Here is a 22,552-nt window from a genome sequence, read left to right as displayed (position 1 = left end):
GGAAATATAAGTGCAAAGTTGATTCTTTCCTTCTTGCCAAAATGCAGACCAAGAATATTTTCTAAGTATGTGCGGGAATGTGCGTGAAACACATGCTGATTTAATTTTCTCAAGGAAATTCTGCAAAACGTCTGGGTCAAAGTACACATTGCACCATCAAAAAGGATGAACCAGAGAAGGAAAATGCACGACAAAGTCTTTACTTTTAAGTGATTATCAGTACACCAAGTAACAACATGTAACAAGTTCTTGAATTCTATCATCTAGTAATTTGGATTAATACTAAAAGCAGCCCAAACAATTATACCACTATTCATTGTTCTAACCCTCCGCCAGAAAGGACTACTAGTATTTTAAGGCTGGCTGCTGCTTTACACAGGTTACAAACAACTATTTACTACTTTTTCATAGATAAAGCCCCTGACCTTCAAGAAAGCTTAAGGGAAAAAATTAATTTAATCCCTTTCTTTCTTAAAAAAAAAAAAAAAAAGTGTTTCTTACCATGTCTAAGAAAGAAACAGTGTTGTTATATATATTTATATGTTACTTGAATTAAAAGGCATAGAAAAAGACAAAGTATACTCATTAACTTTCTAAGAAATATGAGGTAAAAAGATGAAACCTTTGGATAAACTCTACTCTAAGTTTATAGAAAGAAACTATGTTTTCTGTTCTCCCAAAAGCAAAAGGACCTACTATACAGTATACAGAAATAATTTAATGCCTTTTCACAAGATTCTAACTCAAGCTTTGCAAAAGCTTCATATTCCATGGAGGCATATAAAATGCCAACCCATAGAACAGGTGCTTCTTTCTTCTTCCCTATCCACTTATGCGGTAGTTTTCATGGATTTCTGGCCGGATGTCACAGACAAAGGCCAAGAGGTTGTCCAGGACTTCATCCCTGTTCTGCCGGAAGTAGGTCTGGAGGATGAGCATCTTCTCCTGGGTTTCCTTCTCCATTTCAGTGCTGCAACTGCCGTGGGATCCCAGAGCCTGAGTCGAGGAGTAATGACACACAGAGAATGTCAGGAGCCACATTTGGTAACCCAGTCTCATTAGTGAATGTAAACAATCAGCACTAGGCAGTGGAGCCTCCTGGATGAAGAGCATGCAGGAAGTTGGCATTCCCAGAGTTAATGGGAGCAAAACTTGATGCAATCACTTGGTGGCCAACCTTACAACATCTATCAGAAAGTAAACTGCACAGCATCTCCACTGCTAGGAAATGATCCCAGAGGATGATATATTCCCATCTCTCTAGAGTCTAATGTGCAGCCTAAGACTGGAATGAACTAAAGGCCCGAGGACTGAAGCCTAGTTGAACAAATGATGGTGCATCTACACCAGCGCATACTCTTCAGCCATTGAAGAGATAAGGTTAATGTGCACAGCAAGAAGAAATGACCTGTAAAAGATGCAGTTTAAGGGGAAAAGGGCAAGATAGAGTGGTATCCATGTAGTTGGTATGGAAGTTTCCTTGTGTGATTTTAAATGGGGGACATAGGTGTTTTTTTAAAAAGCCCTTGGCCCTGGCCAGGTAGCTCAGTTGATTAGAGCATCGTCCCAATACTCCAAGGTTGAGGGTTTGATCCCTGGTCAGGGCATATATAAAAATCAACCAAATGCATAAATATGTGTAACAACAAATCAATGTTTCTTCTCTCCCTTCCTCTAAAATCAATATATTAAAAAAAAAAAAACTCTAAAAAAATCATAAACACAAAGACACAAGGGGGACACAATTTAGGAAGAATATACAGCGTTTCACTATTACTGGTTAATGTTTTTTTTGTTGTTGTTTTTAATCCTCACTTGAGGATATTTTTCCATTGACTTTTAGAGAGAATAGAAGGGATGAAGGAGGGGGAGAAAGAAACACCAATGTGAGAGACACACATCAATTAGTTGCCTTCCACATGAGCCCTGACCAGGGTTGGGGATCAAGCCTGCAACCAAGGTATGTGCCCTTGACTAGGAATCGAACCCGCAACCCTTCGGATCACGGGCCGACGCTTAACCACTGAGCCAAACCTATAAGGCTAATGTTTTAGCTCTTAAGTTTACCAGTAGATTCTCCACTATTATGAATACATAACATCTATTCTTTCGAATATAAATATTCTAGAATACATAAGATACTTTTAACAGTGACTCTCTCTGAGGATATAGGTCTGGGTTGGAGAGAAACTAACTTCTCATTGTTGGCCCGTTTAATTGCTAAAATATTTTACAGTATGGCTATCTTACCCCTTCCGTCTCCATTCACAATTTAACAAACACTGATTGCTAACGTTTCTCTTATCTTCTACTGTCTTCACAGTATGGCTGGCTTTTGTTATCTGCTGTACCTGCGTTATTAGAGAGTGACCTATCAGGTTCCTGAAGACGTAACTTTTTTGTGTCTGACCCTTTGTATCTCCTATTCTCACCTCACTACATATATTAACAGCTATATCCCTTTCTATCTGTATAATACAAGGGCGTTTACAAAGCATTCTCTCAGATGTTATCTATTCCTCCATAACCTATGAGGAGGCTATCACTCCCCTTTCTGCAGATGAGGAAACCAAGGCTCAAAGAGGTCAGGGTGAACACACTAAGATTCAACCCTAGGGCTTTTTACCCTATACTACAACTGTTCATAGTATAGGGATACCTTGAAGCATTTCATAATGGTTAGCTCGGTTGCTACGTCGTATTTTTTAAAAGTCCATAACCCCTACTGGGGGGGGCGGGGGGGGCACCAGCTCTATTCTGTGAATATAAACTATATGCCAAGCCCCAGTACTCAAAACGGAAGTTACACTGGAACACTGTGTACAAAAACAATACTGCCTCTATAAACAATTAGAACAGTGATGTAAAAATGAGATGGCTGTCCTAACAAGAGTATTTCTACACTCTTCCATGGGCAGTCTGACAATTTACAATCTGCCTCAGTTTAAGAGTCAAAGAAATATTCAAGTTTTAATAACACTACCATCACCCAATGCAAAGATGAATGAAACTTTTGCTACTTACTGCTATGTGCACCTGGAACTAGCAGAGGCCAACCTGTAGAACTTGAGAATGAAGCCCACAAAGCCAAAGGCAGAGTTGAGCGATGAAATTAGAGTCCTCGAATCATTATTTAAACTTCTGGATCAAAATCAAGTTAGCCTTTTATCTGGGTTGTTTTTTGTTGTTGTTGTTGTTTTGTGTTTGTTTGTTTTTTAAATGTTGAAGTAATGCAACTTATCCAACCACTGAGTAGGCTGGCTAGAACTGGCACAAACTCCAAATTACTCTTGCATACACTGTCCCCCCTGCCTGGCCATGAGCCCAGTCAGGCAAGGTCTACGGGTATGCCCGGGGTTTTTAATAAATTCCATTTTTGTTTCAACTTGTTTGAATTGTTTTCTGTTACCTACATCCAAGAGTCCTAATAGAATTTTTCTCTGTGAAGCCCTCCTCCATCCTTTCCCTTTTCCAGAATTTTCCTTGCTTCCCTTGTACTCTCTGTGATGTGTTTTTGTACTATGACTGTATACATCTTATGCATGGTCATCTAACCTCCAGCTGGTACATGCCATTACACTAACGTGAGGCTCTGGGAGATTTGTGTGTCTCTGCCACCACACTGTTCAAGCTGCAGTTCCCATAACTGGCATTTCATTGACTCTCCTTGACCACCAGCCTGTAAGCTAGGTTCCATGAAGGCAAGGACCATGTCTATTTCTGTTCACAGCTCGGCCCTTGGCATTTGCACAGGACCTGTCACATGTTAACTGCTCAACATACTTATTAAATGAATGAATAAGTGAATACTAGGACTCACTATTAGTTGAAAATTGATCACCCTAAGAGATTCAGCCTAAGCATCCAATAAAACACTGAACAACCAAAATTTTAAAATCCAACCAGAATGAGAATTACCAAGCTATGCTGGGTACTTTGAGAGCCTGGAGGGAAGGGGAGGAGAGGGAAATCGTAAGAAACCAAAGCAGTAATGAAAATAAATGGGGCCCACCGCAGCTTCCTTGGCCTTGAACTCCTTCTCCCTCTGCAGGCGGTACTGTTCAATTTCAGCCTGAGCCTCTTCTTTGGCCTGCTTCAGCCTCCGGTTCTTTCCTGTTTTCAAAAGAAAGAGCTACATCAGGAAGTGGTTAAAAGACAAGAGAAGGAAGCAGAGACTGAGATGGTAAACAAAAAAAAGTTTCAAGATACAGTCTCAAGAGACATGCAGGGGAAAGGGGGAATTCAGAGCTAACTAATAGTATAGGTTCCTGCCTCCTACAGGCTTTATTTAACTAGAAAAAGAACTGCCTTCCGTAACTACAGACAGTAAAAATGATGGAAAAAAATTTTGGAACGTGTAAGAATATTCTCCCAATCACAACTACTAAGAACCAACATCCAATAGGTGACATTAGCCATCTAAGGAACTCTTCCTCTTCCCAAGAAGTAAACACCTAATTATGCTGTTGATCACGATTGGAGCTCTGCTTTAGAAGCTTAGCAAGGAGACTAATATGCTCCCAAGAGACAGCAACCTCTTCTTCCCTGCCCTCCAGGCTCTCAAAACCTAACTAATGAAACAGATGATGTCACATTGGAAACTAAAAACGATGCCCGTGCACAGGATCTAAGTAATGAAAGTGGTATTGGGAAGGCATTCTCCACGGAGAGCACTGGACAATAAGACTGCACAGCATCTGAGAGGCGGGGCGACACAGGTGGTCTGTGAAAGGTTCGGAGTGGGCCTGGGTCGCGCACCTATGACATGAGGCTATAATGTATCAAAAAGCTCTTATTGCAGTCCTCTGGGTGCAGAAGGACTGGGTGAATCGACAAAGAGGGGTCAGTGGAGAGTGTAGGAAGGGGAAGACTTTTATCAGCTATTGCTGGCTGCAAGCAGTTCGGCTGGCTGACGTAAGGGTCTGGTCCTTCGTTCCTCCCGCCGCCAGGTGTCTTCGGGTTATCTGAGCTATGCGGTGTTCAAAGCTGCAAGCTTTCTGCAAGATATCTGCTAAGCACAGTAAGTTTTTCTCTGCCCTGTTTTATTCTCTTTAGCCCTTTCAGTCTGGTTTCTAGAAGAGACTAGTTTAATACACAGATGGGAAAATTCTCTAGGTTCTAACCAAGCCTGTATAAAAATAGACCCCAAGACCAACCAACAGTTACTGTAATCCTCTGTTCACTAACTTTTCAGATACCCAAACAGGAAAAAAAAGTTCCTAAGCAAATAATTTGAACATTTATTTAAGAGCAAAAAGCATCCTGCATCTAAAACTAAGCTTTATTATACATCATTGTATATCAATTGCCCAAATCTTATTCAACTCATGTGAATGAATGAAATGAAATTTAACCTTCCACCTCCTAATTAAGAAATTACTTGGACCTACTGACCCCATGATGGGGCAGTCCGAAACAACCAACAGCTCTCTCTCTCTGAGCACCCCAAGACTATTTCTGCATGTATGTTTACTTCAGTACAGCTTAGGGCCTACTGCTGTCCTCTGCTCAAACCAACCTGTACCCCAGTGCTCTACAGGCTATCCTCCTCATCAGGTGTATTCAAAGCCTCATTTCAAAGCCAAAGATCTTTTCCAAACCAACAATCTACAATAATATTTATGCACCAAACATTATGCAGTAGCTCTACATAATTTCACAATACCACTCTCCTGATCACTCCCAACTCCCACGGCTCCCTGAATTAATCACTTAATATATTCTCTGCCTATCAGCAAACATCAATGTTCAATTTTGATAGGCTTCTCTGAAAACTAAAAATATTTGAACCGGAAATTTTATTTATTTTCAATCTTGCTTTTAGTGAACCTTATATATAGAAGCCAGTGTTATGTTTCATTCCAATGGAATAAACCATAACACAATTTTTAAAATACATATATATTACTAGTGGCCCGGTGCACAAAATCCATGCACATTAAAAGGGAATTAATAGAGGAAATGTTTTAATATTGCTATTTGCCCTTTCCCTATAATAGAAGTGTCAGAGATGAAAGAAAATTAGTAAAATGTATATGAAAATCTCCCTCCTGTCAGGTGCACCGAGGGACCCAGAGTCAAGTCCCCGCCAACCCGCATGCACCTTGAAATCGCTAGAGACCCAGACCCGGCCCGCCCCACCCGGCGGGGGGCGTGGCCTCCGGTCCCCCAGCCCCGGCATGAGGGTGTGACAACCATTTGCATATTAGCTCTTTATTATATAGGATGGTTCAAAGCAACAATTTCATGAAATTTTGGGTTGGACCTTTTTACCACATCATGTATTGCCTCTTCCCAATTCCTAACTAGGTAAGTCAATTATAATTACAGATCAAGGCAGGCAATAATTTTCAAATTTTAGTTCTTCTCAATACTTCTGTTCCTAGTAATCACAAAATCTGAGATTGCCCAGCCAGTGTTGCTCAGTGGTTGATCATCAACCTGTGAACCAGGAGGTCACGGTTAAGATTCCAGGCCAGCCCTAGCCGGTTTGGCTCAATGGATGGAACGTCGGCCTGTGGACTGAAGGGTCCCGGGTTCAATTCCATTCAGGGGTGCATGCCTGTGTTGAGGGCTCGATGCCCAGTGGGGGGTGTGCAGGAGGCAGCTGATCAATGGTTCTCTATCATCATTGATGTTTCTATCTATCTCTCCCTCCCCATTCCTCTCTGAAATCAATAAAAATATATAAAGAATAAAAATACAAAAAAAAAGATTCCAGGTCAGGGCACATGCCCAGGTTTTGTGATCGATTCCCAATAGGGGGTGTGCAGGAGGCAGCTGATCAATAATTCTTTCATCATTGATGTTTCTATCTCTCCCTCTCCCTTCCACTCTGAAATAAAAAAAGAAGACATTTAAAAAAATAAAATAGCCCTGGCCAGTTTGGCTCCGTGGATGGAGAGCATCGGCCTGCGAACTGAAGGGTCCCAGGTTCGGTTCCGGTCAAGGGCACATGCCCGAGTTGTGGGCTCGATCCCCAGTGGGGGACTTGTAGGAGGCAGCCGATTCATGATTCTCTCTCATTGTGGATATTTCTCTCTCTCTCTCTCCCTCTTCCTTCCTCTCTGAAATCAATAAAAATATATTTAAAAAATAAATAAATAAATAATAAAATAAGATGTAAAACATAACCCATTTCTCCAAGGCACTCAGAATTATTCTTACCATATTCCAAATACTTGTTCCTGCATTTGCCCCAAATCTATAATAAAAGCATAATATGCTAATTAAACTGGATGTCCTTCCGGACGACCTTCTGGACTAAGCTGGGGCTGCAAGGGGCAAGCCCCTTGCACGAATTTCGCACATCGGGCCTCTAGTATTCTTATATGCTTCCCAACAGATACAACTTGTTACTGATGAGCCATCACATGACTAATTGTGGAATGTCATTCTGGAAATACTGTATCAAGGACATAGTCAGAAATATTCTGTGAAGAACACAGAACTTTCCAGTCACCAGAGCAAGACTGTAAGGATTGCTCCCATCCCCAGTTCCCTCAAAGAAAACTTTCCCTATGAAATAGAGTATGACATAACCCTAATTCTAAGTACAAGAGCCATGTACTTGGATTTAAGAGTGTAAGTCTTATACTAGGAGAAATACCAAACAATTACTAAAATAAGTATTTTTTGGTATTTTATCCTTGCACAAGAATGGAGACCTCTACACCTCAGCTATGCTGCTTCCCAGGATATGGTCAAGTCATTTCTCTCTGAGCCTCATTTTTCCCATTTGTAAACTTGGGATAGAAATATCTATCTCACCAGATGGGAAACTGAATAGATAAACTAGACACAGTCCCTGATCTCCAGTTGTTTGAGTGACTGAAGACACAGATTACTGCACTACGATGACAGATAGAAGCACCTGGGAAGGACTCCTAGCCTAGTCTGAAGGGAGAAGGTCAAGCCAGGGAAAGCTTCTGAGAAGAACTGCTGCCTCCATTTTGAGATCTGAAGGAAGATTTGGGGTTAGAGAACAAACCGGGGAAACCTCTTACAACCAGAGCAAACAGCTATGCAAAGGCCGCAGGGGCATCAAAGAAGGGGCCTTTGAGAAATCACAGTGGCTTAATCGTCTGGAGGAGCGTACCAGTGATATTAGGGGAGAAAGCAAGAGACTGATCCCAAAGTGCCTCCAACACCCTAATAAGGAATTTGGGTTTTATTCTGCAGGCACCAAGCGTCTGTTGCCTGTCATGGCGGTGGGAAAGTCAGGGGGGTGACGAACCGCAGTGAGAATGGACTGCAGGAGAGGAAACTTCGTCCACTCACCCGTCTAGAATACAGACTAGGTCTACCTGTTCAAATGTTTAGCAACCTCTCATTTCTCAACTCTAGTCCTCTCACCTCGCCTGCAATTGACCTACCCAACACCGGCTTCCTTCACTGGGATTCTAAATACCATGATGATGGAAGCCATGGATACATCCGGCACCGGGCTAGGCACCTATCGGTCACATTTTAAAAACATTTAAGGACTCAAGGATTTAGCCTGCTATGGGAGCCTCAGAGAACCTGAGGACCTGGACTAAGATGGTGGCGGTATGGACCTGGTATGAAGGTGGCGAACGAAGATGTGGCCAAGAGGACTCTTGCTAGACTGAGCAACTGTGCAAATGGTGGCTCTCTTCACGGAGATGGGGCACCCCAGAGGAGCAAGCGGGAGAGGGAAAGACAATGAATTCCGTCTGAATAACCCATTTTACACGCCTCCAGACACCAAGAAGGACGCCCACCCCTTGTTATGTCTCCACGCCCGATCTATTACCCCACAAGGCAACTTCCAGTCGCCCCCCAAGCCTTCCAGAGCCTCAGATCCAGGGCTGCGAGTCGCACAGCTTCCGCGATTGGAACCACCCCTCCGCCCCGCAGGGTTTCGGGCCTCACCACCCGCCGCCTCCCGCGGCCGGGCCGCACTCCTGGGCCTCGCGCCCCGCCCGGCCTCCCCACCCCGAAACTCACGCTTGCGGGCCTCGGACACCTTCTCGGCAGCCCGCTTCTCGGCCTGCAGCAGCTGCTGGATGCCCTGCGACTGACTGGCCATGGCGGCGGCGACCCCCAAGAGGAGAGCGGCCTAAATCCGCTCCGTCGCCCCGCAGGTCAGCTGACCCAACCGTCCGAGATCTGCGCCTGCGCCTGGCGCCGGCGCCCCGTCCGCCGTCACGTGATCTCCGCATCGCCGGGTCAGCTGACTGCCCGTGGTGTCCGGTGACTAGGAAGGAGGGAGGGGGCGGGGCGGAGGTGGGGAGAGGGGAGCATCTCGACTCGGCCCGAGCAGGCTTTGTCTTCACTTCTTCCGGTCCCACAGTCCGGTCCTCTTTCCACTGTGTCTCTCCCTTAGCTGGTAGGGTCATTGTCGCCGCCATGACACGTCGTTATCGCCATGATCCCTCTCTTTACACTGTTTGACAGAGTGTGCACGTTAAGGTCCAGCGAGGAGGGGCCAAGCCAAGTGATTTTACTCTGCTCTGCACACTGCTCTATCCCCCCCCTTTCTGGAACTTTCCTTGGGACAACTGTATATTATGGGGGAGATTAGGAAAATTCTTGCCAGGCTCTGGAAGGAGCCTGGATTGGGAAAAGGAAGGGAGACTTGGACTCAAGTCTGCCACTAGTCTGCTCTGTGATTTGGGGAGGACATTTTCCTTTTCTGAACCCGAGTTCAGGAAAGGATGGAACTGTTTCCGTAATTATTTCATGAATGCCTGCTGTGATCCTAGGGCACTGGTGGGAGGTGCGGAGGACACAGCGAGAGCAAGACAGACAAGATGGGGCACACAGTTTAAGGACAAAAAAAAAAACGGTTAACTAAAATTACAAAGCTGATAAATACTGAAGGAAAAACGCAGGCTGCTTTAAGAAGGAATAAGGAGGTGGGGGGAGGGGTGGCCCTCTCTGTGAAGGCCCCCCAAGGAAGTGGCATTTAAAGTGAAATCAGAAGCATGAGAAGTTAGCCAGAAAAGAACAGTGGGGGATAGAGGTGTGTGTGAGGGGGGGGGGGGGCGGGGGGGGGGAACGACCTAGGGTGATCAGGAGGATAGGGGCCAGCATGCATGGATTGGGGGAGGGGGCAACTTGGTACAGAGCCATCCCTACCAGGAATAGAGACACTGGAAGCCAATGGTTGATTTACAATATGACAGGCAGTTTTAAACACAACTTACTCCTGACAGCAACTTTGAAGTAGTGTTGTTAATCTTAAATCCATAGTGACGGAACTGAAGCTCAGAGAGGTTAAGTAACTTGCCCAAAGTCCCACTCCTATTAATTGCCAGGGCTGCAGGTGAATCAGGATGTTGGATGAGGCCAGTTTGAATCAAAAGGAAAACAAGTCATTTAAAGAAATGAAGTTTCTGTTCGGTTACACTATCCTTTCCTGATATAAGAACAAGCACTTGACTGCTCGCTGGGATTTTACGTCTAATCAATGGTTTCTTGGAATGACTTGTCATTTTTGGTGTTCTAAGAAAACATAATTTACTAAATCCATCAATGGAGAGTAATATACACCTCTAAGGGTGGGATGAAGATTAAAATAGATAATGGTATCTTATTTCACTTATATGTGGAATCTAAAGAACAAAATTAACGAACAAACAAAATTTAAACCTTCAGACTCATAGACACAGAGAACAGATTGATGGTTGTCAGAGGGGAGGGGGTTGAGGGATTAGGTGAAAGGACTAAGAAGTCCACATTGGCAGTTACGAAATAGTCATGGGATGTAAAGTACAGCATAGGGAATACAGTCAACAATATTGTGATAAGTGTGTATGGTGTCAGGTGGGTACTGGAAATATCAGGGGGAAACACTTTGTAAAGTATATGATTGTCTATGCTGTACACCTGGAACCAATACAAAATAATATTGAAAGTAAACTGAATTGAAAAATAAAAATAAAACACATGCACAAAAGAAATGTCACTAATACTGTTAGTACACCAGAGAGAGAGAGAGAGGAGAGAGAGAGAGAGAGCCAAGAAGTGGAAACACCCCCAAATGCCCATTAACTGATAAGTGGATAAATAAAATGTGACATATCCATACAATGAAATATTTTTTGGTTGTAAAAGGAATAAGGTATTGACCCACAATGCCATATGGAGGGACCTCAGTAGCAACATGCTAAGTGAAGAAAGCCAGGCACAAAAGACCACATATTGAACAGTTCCATTTATATGAACTGTCTAGAATAGGCAAATCTTTAGAGATACCAAGTATGTTATTGACTAACCAGGGGCTGCAGAGAGAGGGAATGAGAAGTGACTGCTAACTGATACTGGGTTCCTTTTGGGGACCAGGGAAATGTTCTGGAATTAGAGAGTGGTGATGGCTATACAATCTTATAAATATACTTAAAATACCAAATTGTATGCTCTAAAGGGTGGATGATACAGTATGTCGATGTACAAAACATCCAAACCTGTAAGAATTTTTATGAGTTTATTCGAGCCACACTGATAACCATTGCCAGGAAACAAAATCTCAACAGATTGACAAAATGCTCCAGAAAATGGCAGTGTTACCACTTATTTTTACATCAGAACCAAAAGGGAAGACATAAGGGTTTTACATAAAATTTATTGGTGATAGTGGAAGTGGGGTATCAGTGGAAGTGGGATATCCATTTCCTCACTGAGTGCTGGGGGTCAGGGCCTTCTGATATCTCGAGAAAAAGAATTTTCTGAGAGTTGCATGGGAGGATTGGTGATTTTTAATTGCATGGAATTACATCCCTGGGTTTCCAAAGTCCCATTTTCCTTAACCCAGTACAACTGAGCTTCAGCAGAGCTAGAGGCAAAGCCAGTGTCCAGAGTATCCGTTCCATGTTGGAATTGAGTCCGGGACAGCATCAGGCTAGTTGCAGTCCATTAGTCCATTCTATGTGGGGTCCAGATGGCTGTGGGCCATGTGGGCGAATGCAGGAGCATGGAAGCTTGAACCAAGAGAGCCAGGAGCCAGGAGAGCAAACTCCTTTGTTTAAGAGGTTAATTATGTAAAGCCCTTAGCTGGGCTTGGTTCATAGCAGATGCTCAATAAGTGTTCATTTGCTTACACTGAAAAAAAAAAAAAAAGACCTGGCACAACACTCGCCAATTACCCCTGGGCAAACCAGGAGCCAGCACCCTACAGTGAATTGCAACCTAACTGGGTGAAGCACTCAGGGCACCCGCTTCCCAGGACTTCTCCTCCCATGGGGGTAGACATCATGCGTTCTATTTTTAAGAGGCCAGTCCAAAGGGTGTTATTATTCTGTCTCCCAGCGCAGCCTGGAAAGAGCCTCTCATAGTGACTCAGCACCACCCTCCCCTGAACAATGGTCTGTGGGCCCCATCACTCACTGTTGCCGACACGCTAGCCTGCATGACTGGTGGTGTGGTATATGGAATGCTGGGGGAATAGGGCAGAAGAAGGAGCTGGGGAGAGGTAGAGTAGGTACCCAACCATCCAGGGTCACCCTATGCTGGGAGAGGGAAAGGCAGTTTTCTTATAGATGGTGGAGCCCGGTGAGCTACCTGTTCCATTCCAAGCAGCCTCCGCATAGCTGAAAGCTTGTATATACGGGAACTGGGAGAAGCCCCTGCCCTCCCTTAGCGGGCAGCCATTCCCTCTTACCAGGATGGAGAGTCTGGTTTGGGAGGCTGAATGGGCTAGATGGAGGATAGGACCCCACTCGCATAATTCAGAGGGTGCAAGACCAGGACCAGGGGAGTTTTCACAGGCCAGTCTCCCTGGCTTGTAGCCTGGTTAAGCCCTGGACTTGCTGTGTGATCCTGGGAAACCTATTTGGCCTCTCTGATTCTTGGTTGGTTTCCTTAAATGGAAAGTGATAGGGTTGCACAACATCATTGTTTTTTACTGTTTCTTCCAACAGCCTCTGATCACACAAAGGCAACTCTGGGCAGTCCACGGAGGCAGAGGGTTCCAGTGAGGGGCCTTGGCGGTCAAGAGGAGAGGCGCCTTGGGGGACTAAAGAGGCGCCCCCAGTGAGAGGAAGGACAAGGACCCTGGCCTCTGGATATCTCAGACCTATGATTCTCCAACACAGCTGCCCTTTAGAATCGGAGAGCTTTGTAAAGATCAGGACCTACTGACTCGAACTCTTGCAGGGCATGGGGACAGGAACCTGGACTTTCAGAAATTTCTCCCGGAAATTCTGAAGCAACAGATGTAGGAGATCCAACCAAAATCTGAGCCAACACAGTGTGCTGCTCACCACTTCCTTCCCGGCAGCTCCACTACCCACATTGCACATGTTAATTCCAGGAGGCGGCCTCCACTTCAAAGGGAGAGAAAAGCCTTCTGAAGCCAGGATCTCTGAAAGCAATGGGGCCAGACCTCAGCAGGTCCTCAAGGGCAGCGGGTCTTGCCTTCAGCACGGTCAGTGCACACACATCTGTTGCCCTGCGCTTCCAGGCATCATTTTCAGAGCCACAAGTCTAACAAGATCCTGAGCGGAAATATCACTATCATTTGGCTGGTGACAGACACAATACTGAGAACGGTGTACTTATTATTACTGGGGGGAAACACTGAATGGGGTTTTGAATAACCACAGGATGGCTCACACAGTGAGCAGGAATTCATTATCAAACTTGGCTGGCTCCTCTCAGACTTGCCTTTGGCACTATTGGTTTCTGAAATTTGCATTCTTCAGTGGAGGACGTGCGTGCAGATAGCAGGCAGCTGAGATCGGGTCAGGAAAGGGAGAGAAGGTTCAGAAGCAGCTGGGCAGTGGTTGCCTAGAAAAAAAAAAAAGATGTTGGCTGGAAATGTTTAGTTACAATGGCAATCTTCAGTGGTTAAATAAAAAAGAAAATTTACTCATGTGACAGAAGAGCTGAGAGTTATATCTGATTCAATGTCAGAAGGATTCTTTCTCAGGTCTCTGGTTCTGCTTTCCTCTATGGTGGCTTCCGTCTTGGCCAGGCCCTCCCAGTATGCGCAATCCCAGGAACCACGGCTGCAACTTCGCTGGCTGGCCAAAGCTGAATTGGGAAACAGAATCTTGAACCTGATTCCAGGTTATCAGCAAAAGCAGCTAATCTTTCCAGGAAAGGATTATGCATGCAAAGAGGAGTTACGCCAGTTTATCCCAGAACCTCCCAGAGAAGATTGAAGGGTTGTCTGCCCTCTTAGAAACAAAGTTTCCTTCTTGGTTTAGTTCATTTCCCCAGCTAACTGGCCTCTTGCTTCTGGTCTGTGCCTTAACATTGATACCTAACTCTAATCCAGCCCCTTCCCAGCCCAAAACCCATCCATGGTCCCCAGGATGACATTTCAGCTCCTTATCCTGAAATCCAGGGACCTTTATCATTTGGCCCTTGCCTGCTTGTCCAGCTTTGCTGCTGTCGAATCTCCCTCCTTGAATGAGCCTCCTCCTCAGGCATTATATCATATACTTTAGTCACTCTGAATTATTTGGAATCTCTGAAAAGATTGAGCCTCTTAGATGCTTTGGGATCTTTGCCTATACTCTTGCCTCTTCCTAGAATGTCCTCCTTGCTCTGTTTAATTGAAAGTAGACTTTAATGTCACCACCTCCATGAAGCCTTCCCTCATCTCCCAACTCCTTTCCCAACTGTATTAGGATGCCCTCACTCTGTTCTCAAGGCTCTCAGTACTTCCTTTGACTATAACAACTGTTACACTATGTTGAAGGCGCTTTTTAAAAAAATGTCTGCTCTCCACTAAACTATATGATCTCTTAGAGGACAGAGATTTGGGCTTTTTTCCCTCTTCTAATGCCCGTGCCTGGCACAGAGCCTGACAAACAAATTGGCATACAATATGTGTTTATTGGATGGATGAATGGTTGTTCATTACTTTTTGGACAATTTTGAAAAGCAGAATAATAAACCTTAAAAATCAAATAACATACTGGGGGGATAAACCCAACAGTTGTACTAGAGCAGTGGTTCTCAACCTTTCTAATGCCGCGGCCCTTTAATACAGTTCCTCATGTTGTGGTGACCCCCAACCATAAAATTATTTTTGTTGCTACTTCATAACAGTAATTTTGCTGCTGTTATGAATCATAATGTAAATATCTGTGTTTTCCAATGGTCTTAGGCGACCCTGCTAGCAGTTCTCAACCTGTGGGTCACGACAATAATTTTATGGTTGGGGGTCACCACAACATGAGGAACTGTATTAAAGGGTCGCGGCATTAGAAAGGTTGAGAACCACTGTACTAGAGGGTTATATATATACTAGAGGCCTGGTGCACGAATTCATGCACCGGTGGGGTCCCTCTGCCTGGCCTGCGGGGGATCAGCCAAAACCAGCTCTCCAATACTCTCAAGGGATCTAGTAGTGCGGAAGCGGTAGGTGGCCGGAGGAGTCGGAGCCTGAGCCTGAGCCCAAGCCCGAGCCAGGGCCAGGCACTGCGCTGCTCCCACTCATCCCGCCACTGCTCAGTAGGCTCGCTGCCTCTCCACTGAGGTCTCTGCGTGCCCGTCCTAGGGCCATACTGGTGTGCCCATGACTGAGAAGCAGCCGCAGGCTCGCATCCAGTCAGTCCCGAAGCTGGTCCCAATCCCAGTCCTGGTTCGGATGGGGGAGGGGCATGCAGGGAGAGTGTCTGCAGGCAAGGCTGCACTCGCCAGCCATGAGCCCAGCATCTGGCACCTGTTGGTCAGCAGCACAATGACCACCAGGGGGCAGCTCCTGCATTGAGCGTCTGTCCCCTGGTGGTCAGTGCGTGTCATAGCTACCAGTTGACCGGTTGCTTAGGCATTTATATGTATAGATGATTAAGAGTTAATATATGTATATTACAAACATCTTTTATAAATCAATAAGGAAAATCTTAAACACCTCAAGACATTAGGCTAAAAACATGAACAAAAAAGAATACACACAAATGGCCAATAAATATATAAATTGTCCAACAAAGCCTTACAAATTAAACATGATGCCGTTCTATGTTTCATATCAGTAAACATAAAAAAATGGCAACACTTGGTTTCAATGAGGTTGTGAGGCAAGGGGCACTTCCATCCACTGCTGGTGGAATATTCCTGAGCTCATTGTTACAATACACATTTTCACATGTAGCTCCCATTAACGCCTCATTGTTTTCTGATTGACCGCCCTGCCTCCAGGAAAAGACTGACATTAAAGTCACGGATGCTGATAGTGTCTTACCACTAATTTAGGGACAAGCGCAGAAGAGCCTGTAGTTTGGTGGTGGTTTGATTGTTGGCTACCAACCTGTGGAAAGCCTTTCTGGGATTACTGTGATAACATTGGTCATGATTCGTATAGGGTCCTCAAGTTTATCTTCTGCTGGGCCAGTTGGAAAATGCTCAGCAGTTACTAGAAAGATCAGTTTGGGAAGGGAATTCTGGCTTGGCAGCTGGAAAAGGGATGTAGTTACTGAACATCTTCTCTGTGCCAAGAAGTTACCGCTATGGCCCTAGCTGGTTTGGCTCAGTGGATAGAGCGTCCACCTGCGGACTGAAGGGTCCTGCGTTTGATTCCGGTCAAGGGCATATGCCCCCAGTGGGAGGCAGCCTATCAATGATTCTCTCTCATCACTGAAGTTTCTATCTCTCCCCCTTCCTCCCTCTCTGAAATCAATAAAAATATATTTATTTTTAAAAGTTACTCATATGACCTCACTTAATCTCTTGTTGGGCAGCCACGATTATAACTGATGGAAAAAGATAGAGTGTAACCAGGAAAACTCCAAAGCCCAAGAAAATTGTCACTGAAGCACAGCAGACTATGCTTTGAGAACTCAGCTCTTGGACACACCATTGGTTGTTTAAGCAAAGGAGATTGAGCATAGCTATTCTGGTGGCTCTTCATTAAATTGCATTGAGTGAAGCAATTATACAACGCCCACGTTCAGTAGCCTCACATCTTTCCCCACGTACATAATAATAACCTATCATTCAAATGGGAGGAAAGGAATCTGATTCTGAGCAGGACAGCGTGAAACAGGCTACAGAATGGATTCTCCCTCAGTGCAATTTCCTCTAGGCAAGTTCTCAATCAGGGTACCTGCACACCTTGTGATAATTGATTGGGGACAGACTGTCCTGTTCTGGCAGCTTGGAAGTTCCTCTGATATGATTCCTTTTTGCACGTTCTGTAAAATAAACACAAGTTCCATTGCATTTGCATTCATGACAGAAGAAAATAATGATTGTTTGGCTGATGCCTCCACGCCTCCCCCAGAGCCACATGCACTGGATGTTCATGCCTTAGAGGAGCCCTGTGATGTGTGTAGAGAACCTAGACTTGGATCTGGGACTGGGGTCAAGCAGCAAAGATGAGCCCTGGTTGGTGGTTCAGTGGTTAGAGCACCGGCCCTCGGAACAAAGGGTCTCGGGTTCATTTCCCCATCAAGGGCACATACCTCGGTTGCAGGCTCCATCCCTAGCCCTGGTCAGGGCACATGCGGGAGGCAACCAGTCAATGTGTCTCTCTCACATCAATGTTTCTCTGTTTCTCCGTTTCTCTGTCTCTCTCTCTCTCTCTCTCTCTCTCTCTCTCTCTATCTCTCTCTCTCTCTCTCTCTCTCCCCTTCCCTCCTCCCCCCTTTCACTCTCTCTCTAAATACCAATGGAAAAAATATATTCTAGGGTGAGGATTAAAAAAAAAAGGTTAACTGACTTGTGGTTGGCCGATATTTATTCAATGGTTCTCAGTCTTGTGTGAGAAGATGCCTTTGAATACTGGAGTTTGGGACAGGCCACTTGAAAGGATTAAAATACTTAAAATGATCAGATACAGTAATTATGGTAGATGGCTGCCTGGGTGGGAGAAGATCTTAGAGCATCATTAAAGGAGGCAGTTATCACACTGTTTCCCGAATGAACCACCCCGTACAACCATGCTCCTACCAAGGAAGCTTCAGTGCTCTGGCCATGCCCCTTAGATAGTCCATTCCTGGGCTGTCCAACACAGCAGCCGCTGGCTACATGTGACTACTGAGTACTTGATATGTGGCCATTCTGAATCGAGATGTGCTATAACTGTACATTACACACAGGATTTTCAAAATTTAATCTGAAAGAAAGAATGTAAAATAGCTCAAAAATTAGTTTTTTCTTCTGTTGATTACATGTTGAAATAACATTATGGCTATATTGGGTTAAATAAAATATATTATTAAAATTCATTTCACTTGTTTCTTTCTACATATTTTAATATGGCTAGAACATGTAAAATTGCATATGTAGTTCACATTCTATTTCTACTGGACCAAGCTGCTCTGGAGACCAACTTCTCCCTATGTTCCAGAAAATGCTCAGCACCTCCTTGGAGCTGGCTTGATGGTGCCCTTTGCTTCTCACCTCCTAACAGGGAAACACAAGAGACGTGGGTCCTGAAGATCTTGCTTGATTCAAGACAGAGCCTGACCAAGGAAAAGGGGTAGCTGAGTACACTTCCTAAGAGGCACAGCCACGAATCCATCGTGTAAACCCAGATACAGCTCATTCCAGCCCCTTTCCGTTTTTTCATGATGCTTTTTTTTTTTCCAGTTTAGGAGAATCTGTATTGTTTCCGGTTGTCCCCACAGAATGAAAGCTTAATCAGTATGTTTTATGCCGCAACATTCAGATTTCCATGAAGGGAGTGCAGGAAGAGGTGTGGCCTGCTCTGCCCCGCGTCTCCTAACCCCTCCACACTCCATCCAGCAGACAGTCTGCAGCATATTTTCTCGGTCCTAACACAATTTTTTACATAGTGATTAAGGCTTTGCTCTGCGTGTAGAGACAGTGCAGTGGTTGAGAAATGCTGACTTCATCGGGACAGGGGAAGCACAGAGATCTCTCCCCCCAACCCCCCAACCTCCCATGTTACAGCACCAGGGTTCTAAGCAGTGAGCTTAGCACCCTTTTATTCAGGGACCACCAGGCCAGGAAGGGTCCTCAGAAGCTGTTCAGGCTGGCCCCCACCCCATGCAAGGGTCTCCTTTGCACAATTCTTCATAGCAGCCATCTGGCCTCTGCTGACCCCTCCCCCTTTGTAATAGGAAGCCCCCTCCCACTCCCAGAACCCTGATGGCTGGGCTTGCTTTGTTTTAATAGCTCTGACTGTATAAAGTTCATGCCTATTTTGAAAAAAATGTGGTGCCGTGTCACTCTGAGGTAACCTAAATGAGATCTAGAATTCAAAGAGATGTCCCTCCGCCCACAAGGACGAGTTTGAATGCAGGCTCAGATATTAGGTTTTTGGTAATGCCTCATAACCAGTTTCAGCATCAGTTGCCTCATCTAAAAACAGGAGTGAGAAGATTGCTGCGAAGACAGGAGAGAGGAGAAAGGGCTCTCTAGATGCTAAGGGCTGCGTGCATGCATGCTGGTCCGTTGGTCTGATTCTGAGCTCCTATTTCTTTCTTTCTCTTTTTAGTTCTTTATTGTTTAAAGTATTACATATGTCTCCTTTTCCCCCCATTGACCTCTCCCCAGCCCCTCCCCCCCCCCAGCACATGCCCTCACCCCCCAGTGTCTGTGTCCAATTATGTTCATATGCATGTATACAAGTCGTTTGGTTGATCTGTTACTCCCACCTGCCCTCCCCACCCCTGCCTTCCCTCTGAGGTTTGATGGTCTGTTTGAGAGCGCCTATTTCTTTAAGATGGGCAGGGGCTGCCTTCCACGTGCCCAGCAAGCTCTCACTTCACAAAGATGCATTGGCAATTACTGAGCCCTGAGCCGTCCTAGGCATTTACAAATTGATTTGTTCCCACATTCCTAGGTATAGGAGATAAGCAGCTGAGTAACGATCCACGATCCACGGGTGAGGACTGGGAGTGCAGGGTGGGCTTTGCATCTGGAGCAAGAGCTGTGGCACGAGGCGGTGACTCAGAATCGCGGGAGAGCAGAGGCTGTGTGCGTGGTGTCCACAGGCTTCAAATAAACAGCAAACACTTAGCGAGTGGGGCAGAGGGAGCACCGACTTGCAGTAAAGCAGACATTGGTGTGAATTCCAGTTCTTCCACTTACCAGCTGTGTGACCTCGGAGAAGTCACATTCATCTCTTTGACTCTCTTTCATCTATAAGATGGGAATCATAATATCTACTTTGCAGTAGAAAGTGTATAGCATCTGGAGCCAAACTGATATTTATTAGCTGTACGACCCTTTGGACACCTGTTTGGAACAGATTTATGGAGGTATGATGGACGTAATGGAAACTGCACCTGTCTAAAGTGTACAATTTTGTATGTAAACATGGGTGAAACCATCACCACAAGCAAGGTAATGAACACATCCATCACTTCTAGAAGTTTCCTCCTGCCCCTCCCGCCCCTCCCAGTTACCCTCATCCCCAGGAATCCCCTGACCTGCTTCATGTCAGGCCAGATTAGCTGTGTTTTCTTGGTTTGGTTTAGGATCGTTTCTATCTTGGTGCCATCAAGCTCACTCATCTCCAGTGTCTAACATGCCATGAATCTCATCTGATGTGTTTTGTTGTGTGTGTCTGACATTGTAGTTTTCATCCCTACAACTTCAATTTGGGTGTTTTGTTTTTAAAAATACCTTCCTAGTATCTACTTAATATGTCTGTTTGTCCTCTACTTTCTAAAACACGAGGAATAAAGTTATAAAGACTGTCTTAAGGTCCAGTTCTGTCATCTAGGTCACTTCTGCATCAGGTTTGATTCATTTTCCTTTTTATTTTTTCAGCTTTTGCATGCCTAGTCATTTTTTATTAGATGCCAGACATTGTCAATTTTACCATGTTGTGTGCTGGACATTGTTGTATTAAACAAACAAATAAGTAAATTTGAATAGGGACCATTGTAATTTAGTACACGTATAACCAGAAATAAGAAATTGCACATCACTTTAACTTTGTACGCATTCAGTTCATCCACTTAAACATTTCGTCTGGCCAGGTCCTAGTTAAATATTTTTAAAATATAGGTTTGAGCTGTTTTTCTGGGATGTGGTTCAGTTACTTGGAAGCAGTTCGATCCTTCCAAGGCTTTCTTTTAAGTGCTGTTAAGCACAACCAGAGCAGCATTTAGTCTAGTTGATTTTCTCCACTAATGAGGCAATGCCTCCTTGGTCCTTTAAGTGATGCGCCACAGATTATGAGAGTTTTCCACTCTGGCTGTTGAGAGCAGGCACCATTCCTTCCCAGTCCTGCGTGAACTCCCAGCAGTGTTCCTTCTGCTTCTCTCGGGTGGTTTCCCCCTGCTCTTGGCAGTTTCCTCACATACGTGCACTGGTCAGTACACTGAATTCTGGTGAGTGACCCTCAGTGGCGCTCCGGAGTTCTCTCCCTGGTCCTCTGCCCTACAGACTCTACCCACCTGGCTTCCTTGGACTCCCAGTTCTGCCTCCTCAGCTCAAGGAGTGTGCTGGGTTCTGCCTGGACTCCCCCATCTGCCCTATGGACGGAAAACGTTCTCCGGGCAGTAAGCTGGAGCATGGCCGGGACTCGCCTCACTGGTTTCCCATCTCTCAGGGATCAGTCCTTTGTTGACTGCTATCCAATATCTACAGAGCTGTTGTTTGGTTTTTTCATTTGTTTCAGCAAGGAGAGTACATCTGATCTCCAGTTTGGCCAGAAGTAGAAGTCAGGAAAGTTATTTAAATTCTTTACAACTCAATTTCCTCACCTATAAAATGAGAATAATAATAGTACTCAGAGAGCTGTTGCAAGGATTAAATGCATTAATATTTGTATCTAATACCCAGTAATTGGTCAATGCGCAGAAGTTACTGCCATCGTTGTTGTTATCATCATCATTATTCTTATCATCCAGGTCTATGGGTGGGTTTCTGAGATCTGTGAAACTCCTGAATTCTCCGTCCGGAGCACAGTGCCTGACACTTTGTTGGTATTTAATATTTGGACCTTTACTACTCCACCCCAGACCCTTCCAGCAGATAACCCTCATCCTCTTCCTTCGGAACAAGCTAAGAATGACCTTTGAGATCGTTGACAGCCATAATTTCTATGCCTCAGAGATCTAATTGATATTCTCATCGAGCAAATTAGCATTTGCAGCAAACATATTCCAATCTAGGTTTATTATGCTTCCTAAATTAATGTAACAAGGATATTCCGAGAAGCAAACCAGAGTTTAATTCTGATGAGTCTCGAGGTCAGTCTCAGAGTTAGCTAGAGGAATTCAAGGCGGGAAAGAAAGAGCTTATTCCAATCCCTGCCAGGCTAACACTATGGGCAGATGGGATAGAGAACTCAGCTCTTTAAAAAAGGAAAGAAATATATTTGGGATATGCACTTGAAAAGAAGGAAACAGTGGCCCAAGCTCCTTCACCCTCCACTCCTGGCCTTCAGACATCTTCCTTCAGTGTTGATGTGGTTGGCACCAGATGTGATGGTCCTCACTCTTCCAGGACCAGACATCGGGTGGGGTCCTCCTGGAGGCCTGGGGAAAGCAGCTGTTTGAGGCAGGTCACAACGTGTCACGTGAACATGTAGGATGTGCTCCATGGCAGCCTTAGACAAAGCCCACATTTCAGTCTTCTTCTAAGACCCATCCCTGTCTACCTGCTTCAGTCATCAGAAGTAGAGTTTGACCCTAGCTGATTTGGCTCAGTGGAT

General features: G+C 44.9%; 1 protein-coding gene and 1 long non-coding RNA gene across 2 annotated transcripts; both read right to left on the bottom strand.

Annotated features, from left to right (window-relative positions):
* Nucleotides 1-184: 184 nt before the first annotated feature.
* ATP6V1G1 (ATPase H+ transporting V1 subunit G1) lies at nt 185-9,144 on the bottom strand. Its single transcript, XM_079790355.1, has 3 exons — nt 8,971-9,144; nt 4,013-4,113; nt 185-996 (listed from the first exon to the last, which is right to left on the bottom strand). Exons 1-3 carry the CDS (start codon nt 9,050-9,052, stop codon nt 823-825), a joined length of 357 nt encoding a protein of 118 aa, XP_079646481.1. The 5' UTR covers nt 9,053-9,144; the 3' UTR covers nt 185-822.
* On the bottom strand, nt 4,758-8,932 carry LOC307110872. The gene is made up of 2 exons (XR_013814511.1): nt 8,642-8,932; nt 4,758-8,558 (listed from the first exon to the last, which is right to left on the bottom strand). It is a non-coding gene; the product is annotated as an uncharacterized lncRNA (long non-coding RNA).
* Nucleotides 9,145-22,552: the final 13,408 nt, after the last annotated feature.

The sequence above is a fragment of the Cnephaeus nilssonii genome (genome assembly GCF_951640355.1).
Source record: "Cnephaeus nilssonii genome assembly, chromosome: 14".
In the NCBI taxonomy this organism is placed as follows: Eukaryota; Metazoa; Chordata; class Mammalia; order Chiroptera; family Vespertilionidae; genus Cnephaeus; species Cnephaeus nilssonii.
The sequence above is the reverse complement of the archived record's forward strand: the minus strand, read 5'-3'. Positions and strand labels throughout refer to the sequence as shown.

Coding starts and splice junctions, on each gene's coding strand:
- ATP6V1G1 (XM_079790355.1), bottom strand. CDS start 9,052: ATGGCCAGTCAGTCGCAGGGCATCCAGCAGCTGCTGCAGGCCGAGAAG. Junction 4,114..8,970: donor GGTGTCCGAGGCCCGCAAGC/GTGAGTTTCGGG, acceptor TTTTGAAAACAG/GAAAGAACCGGAGGCTGAAG. Junction 997..4,012: donor TCAAGGCCAAGGAAGCTGCG/GTGGGCCCCATT, acceptor TCCTCGACTCAG/GCTCTGGGATCCCACGGCAG.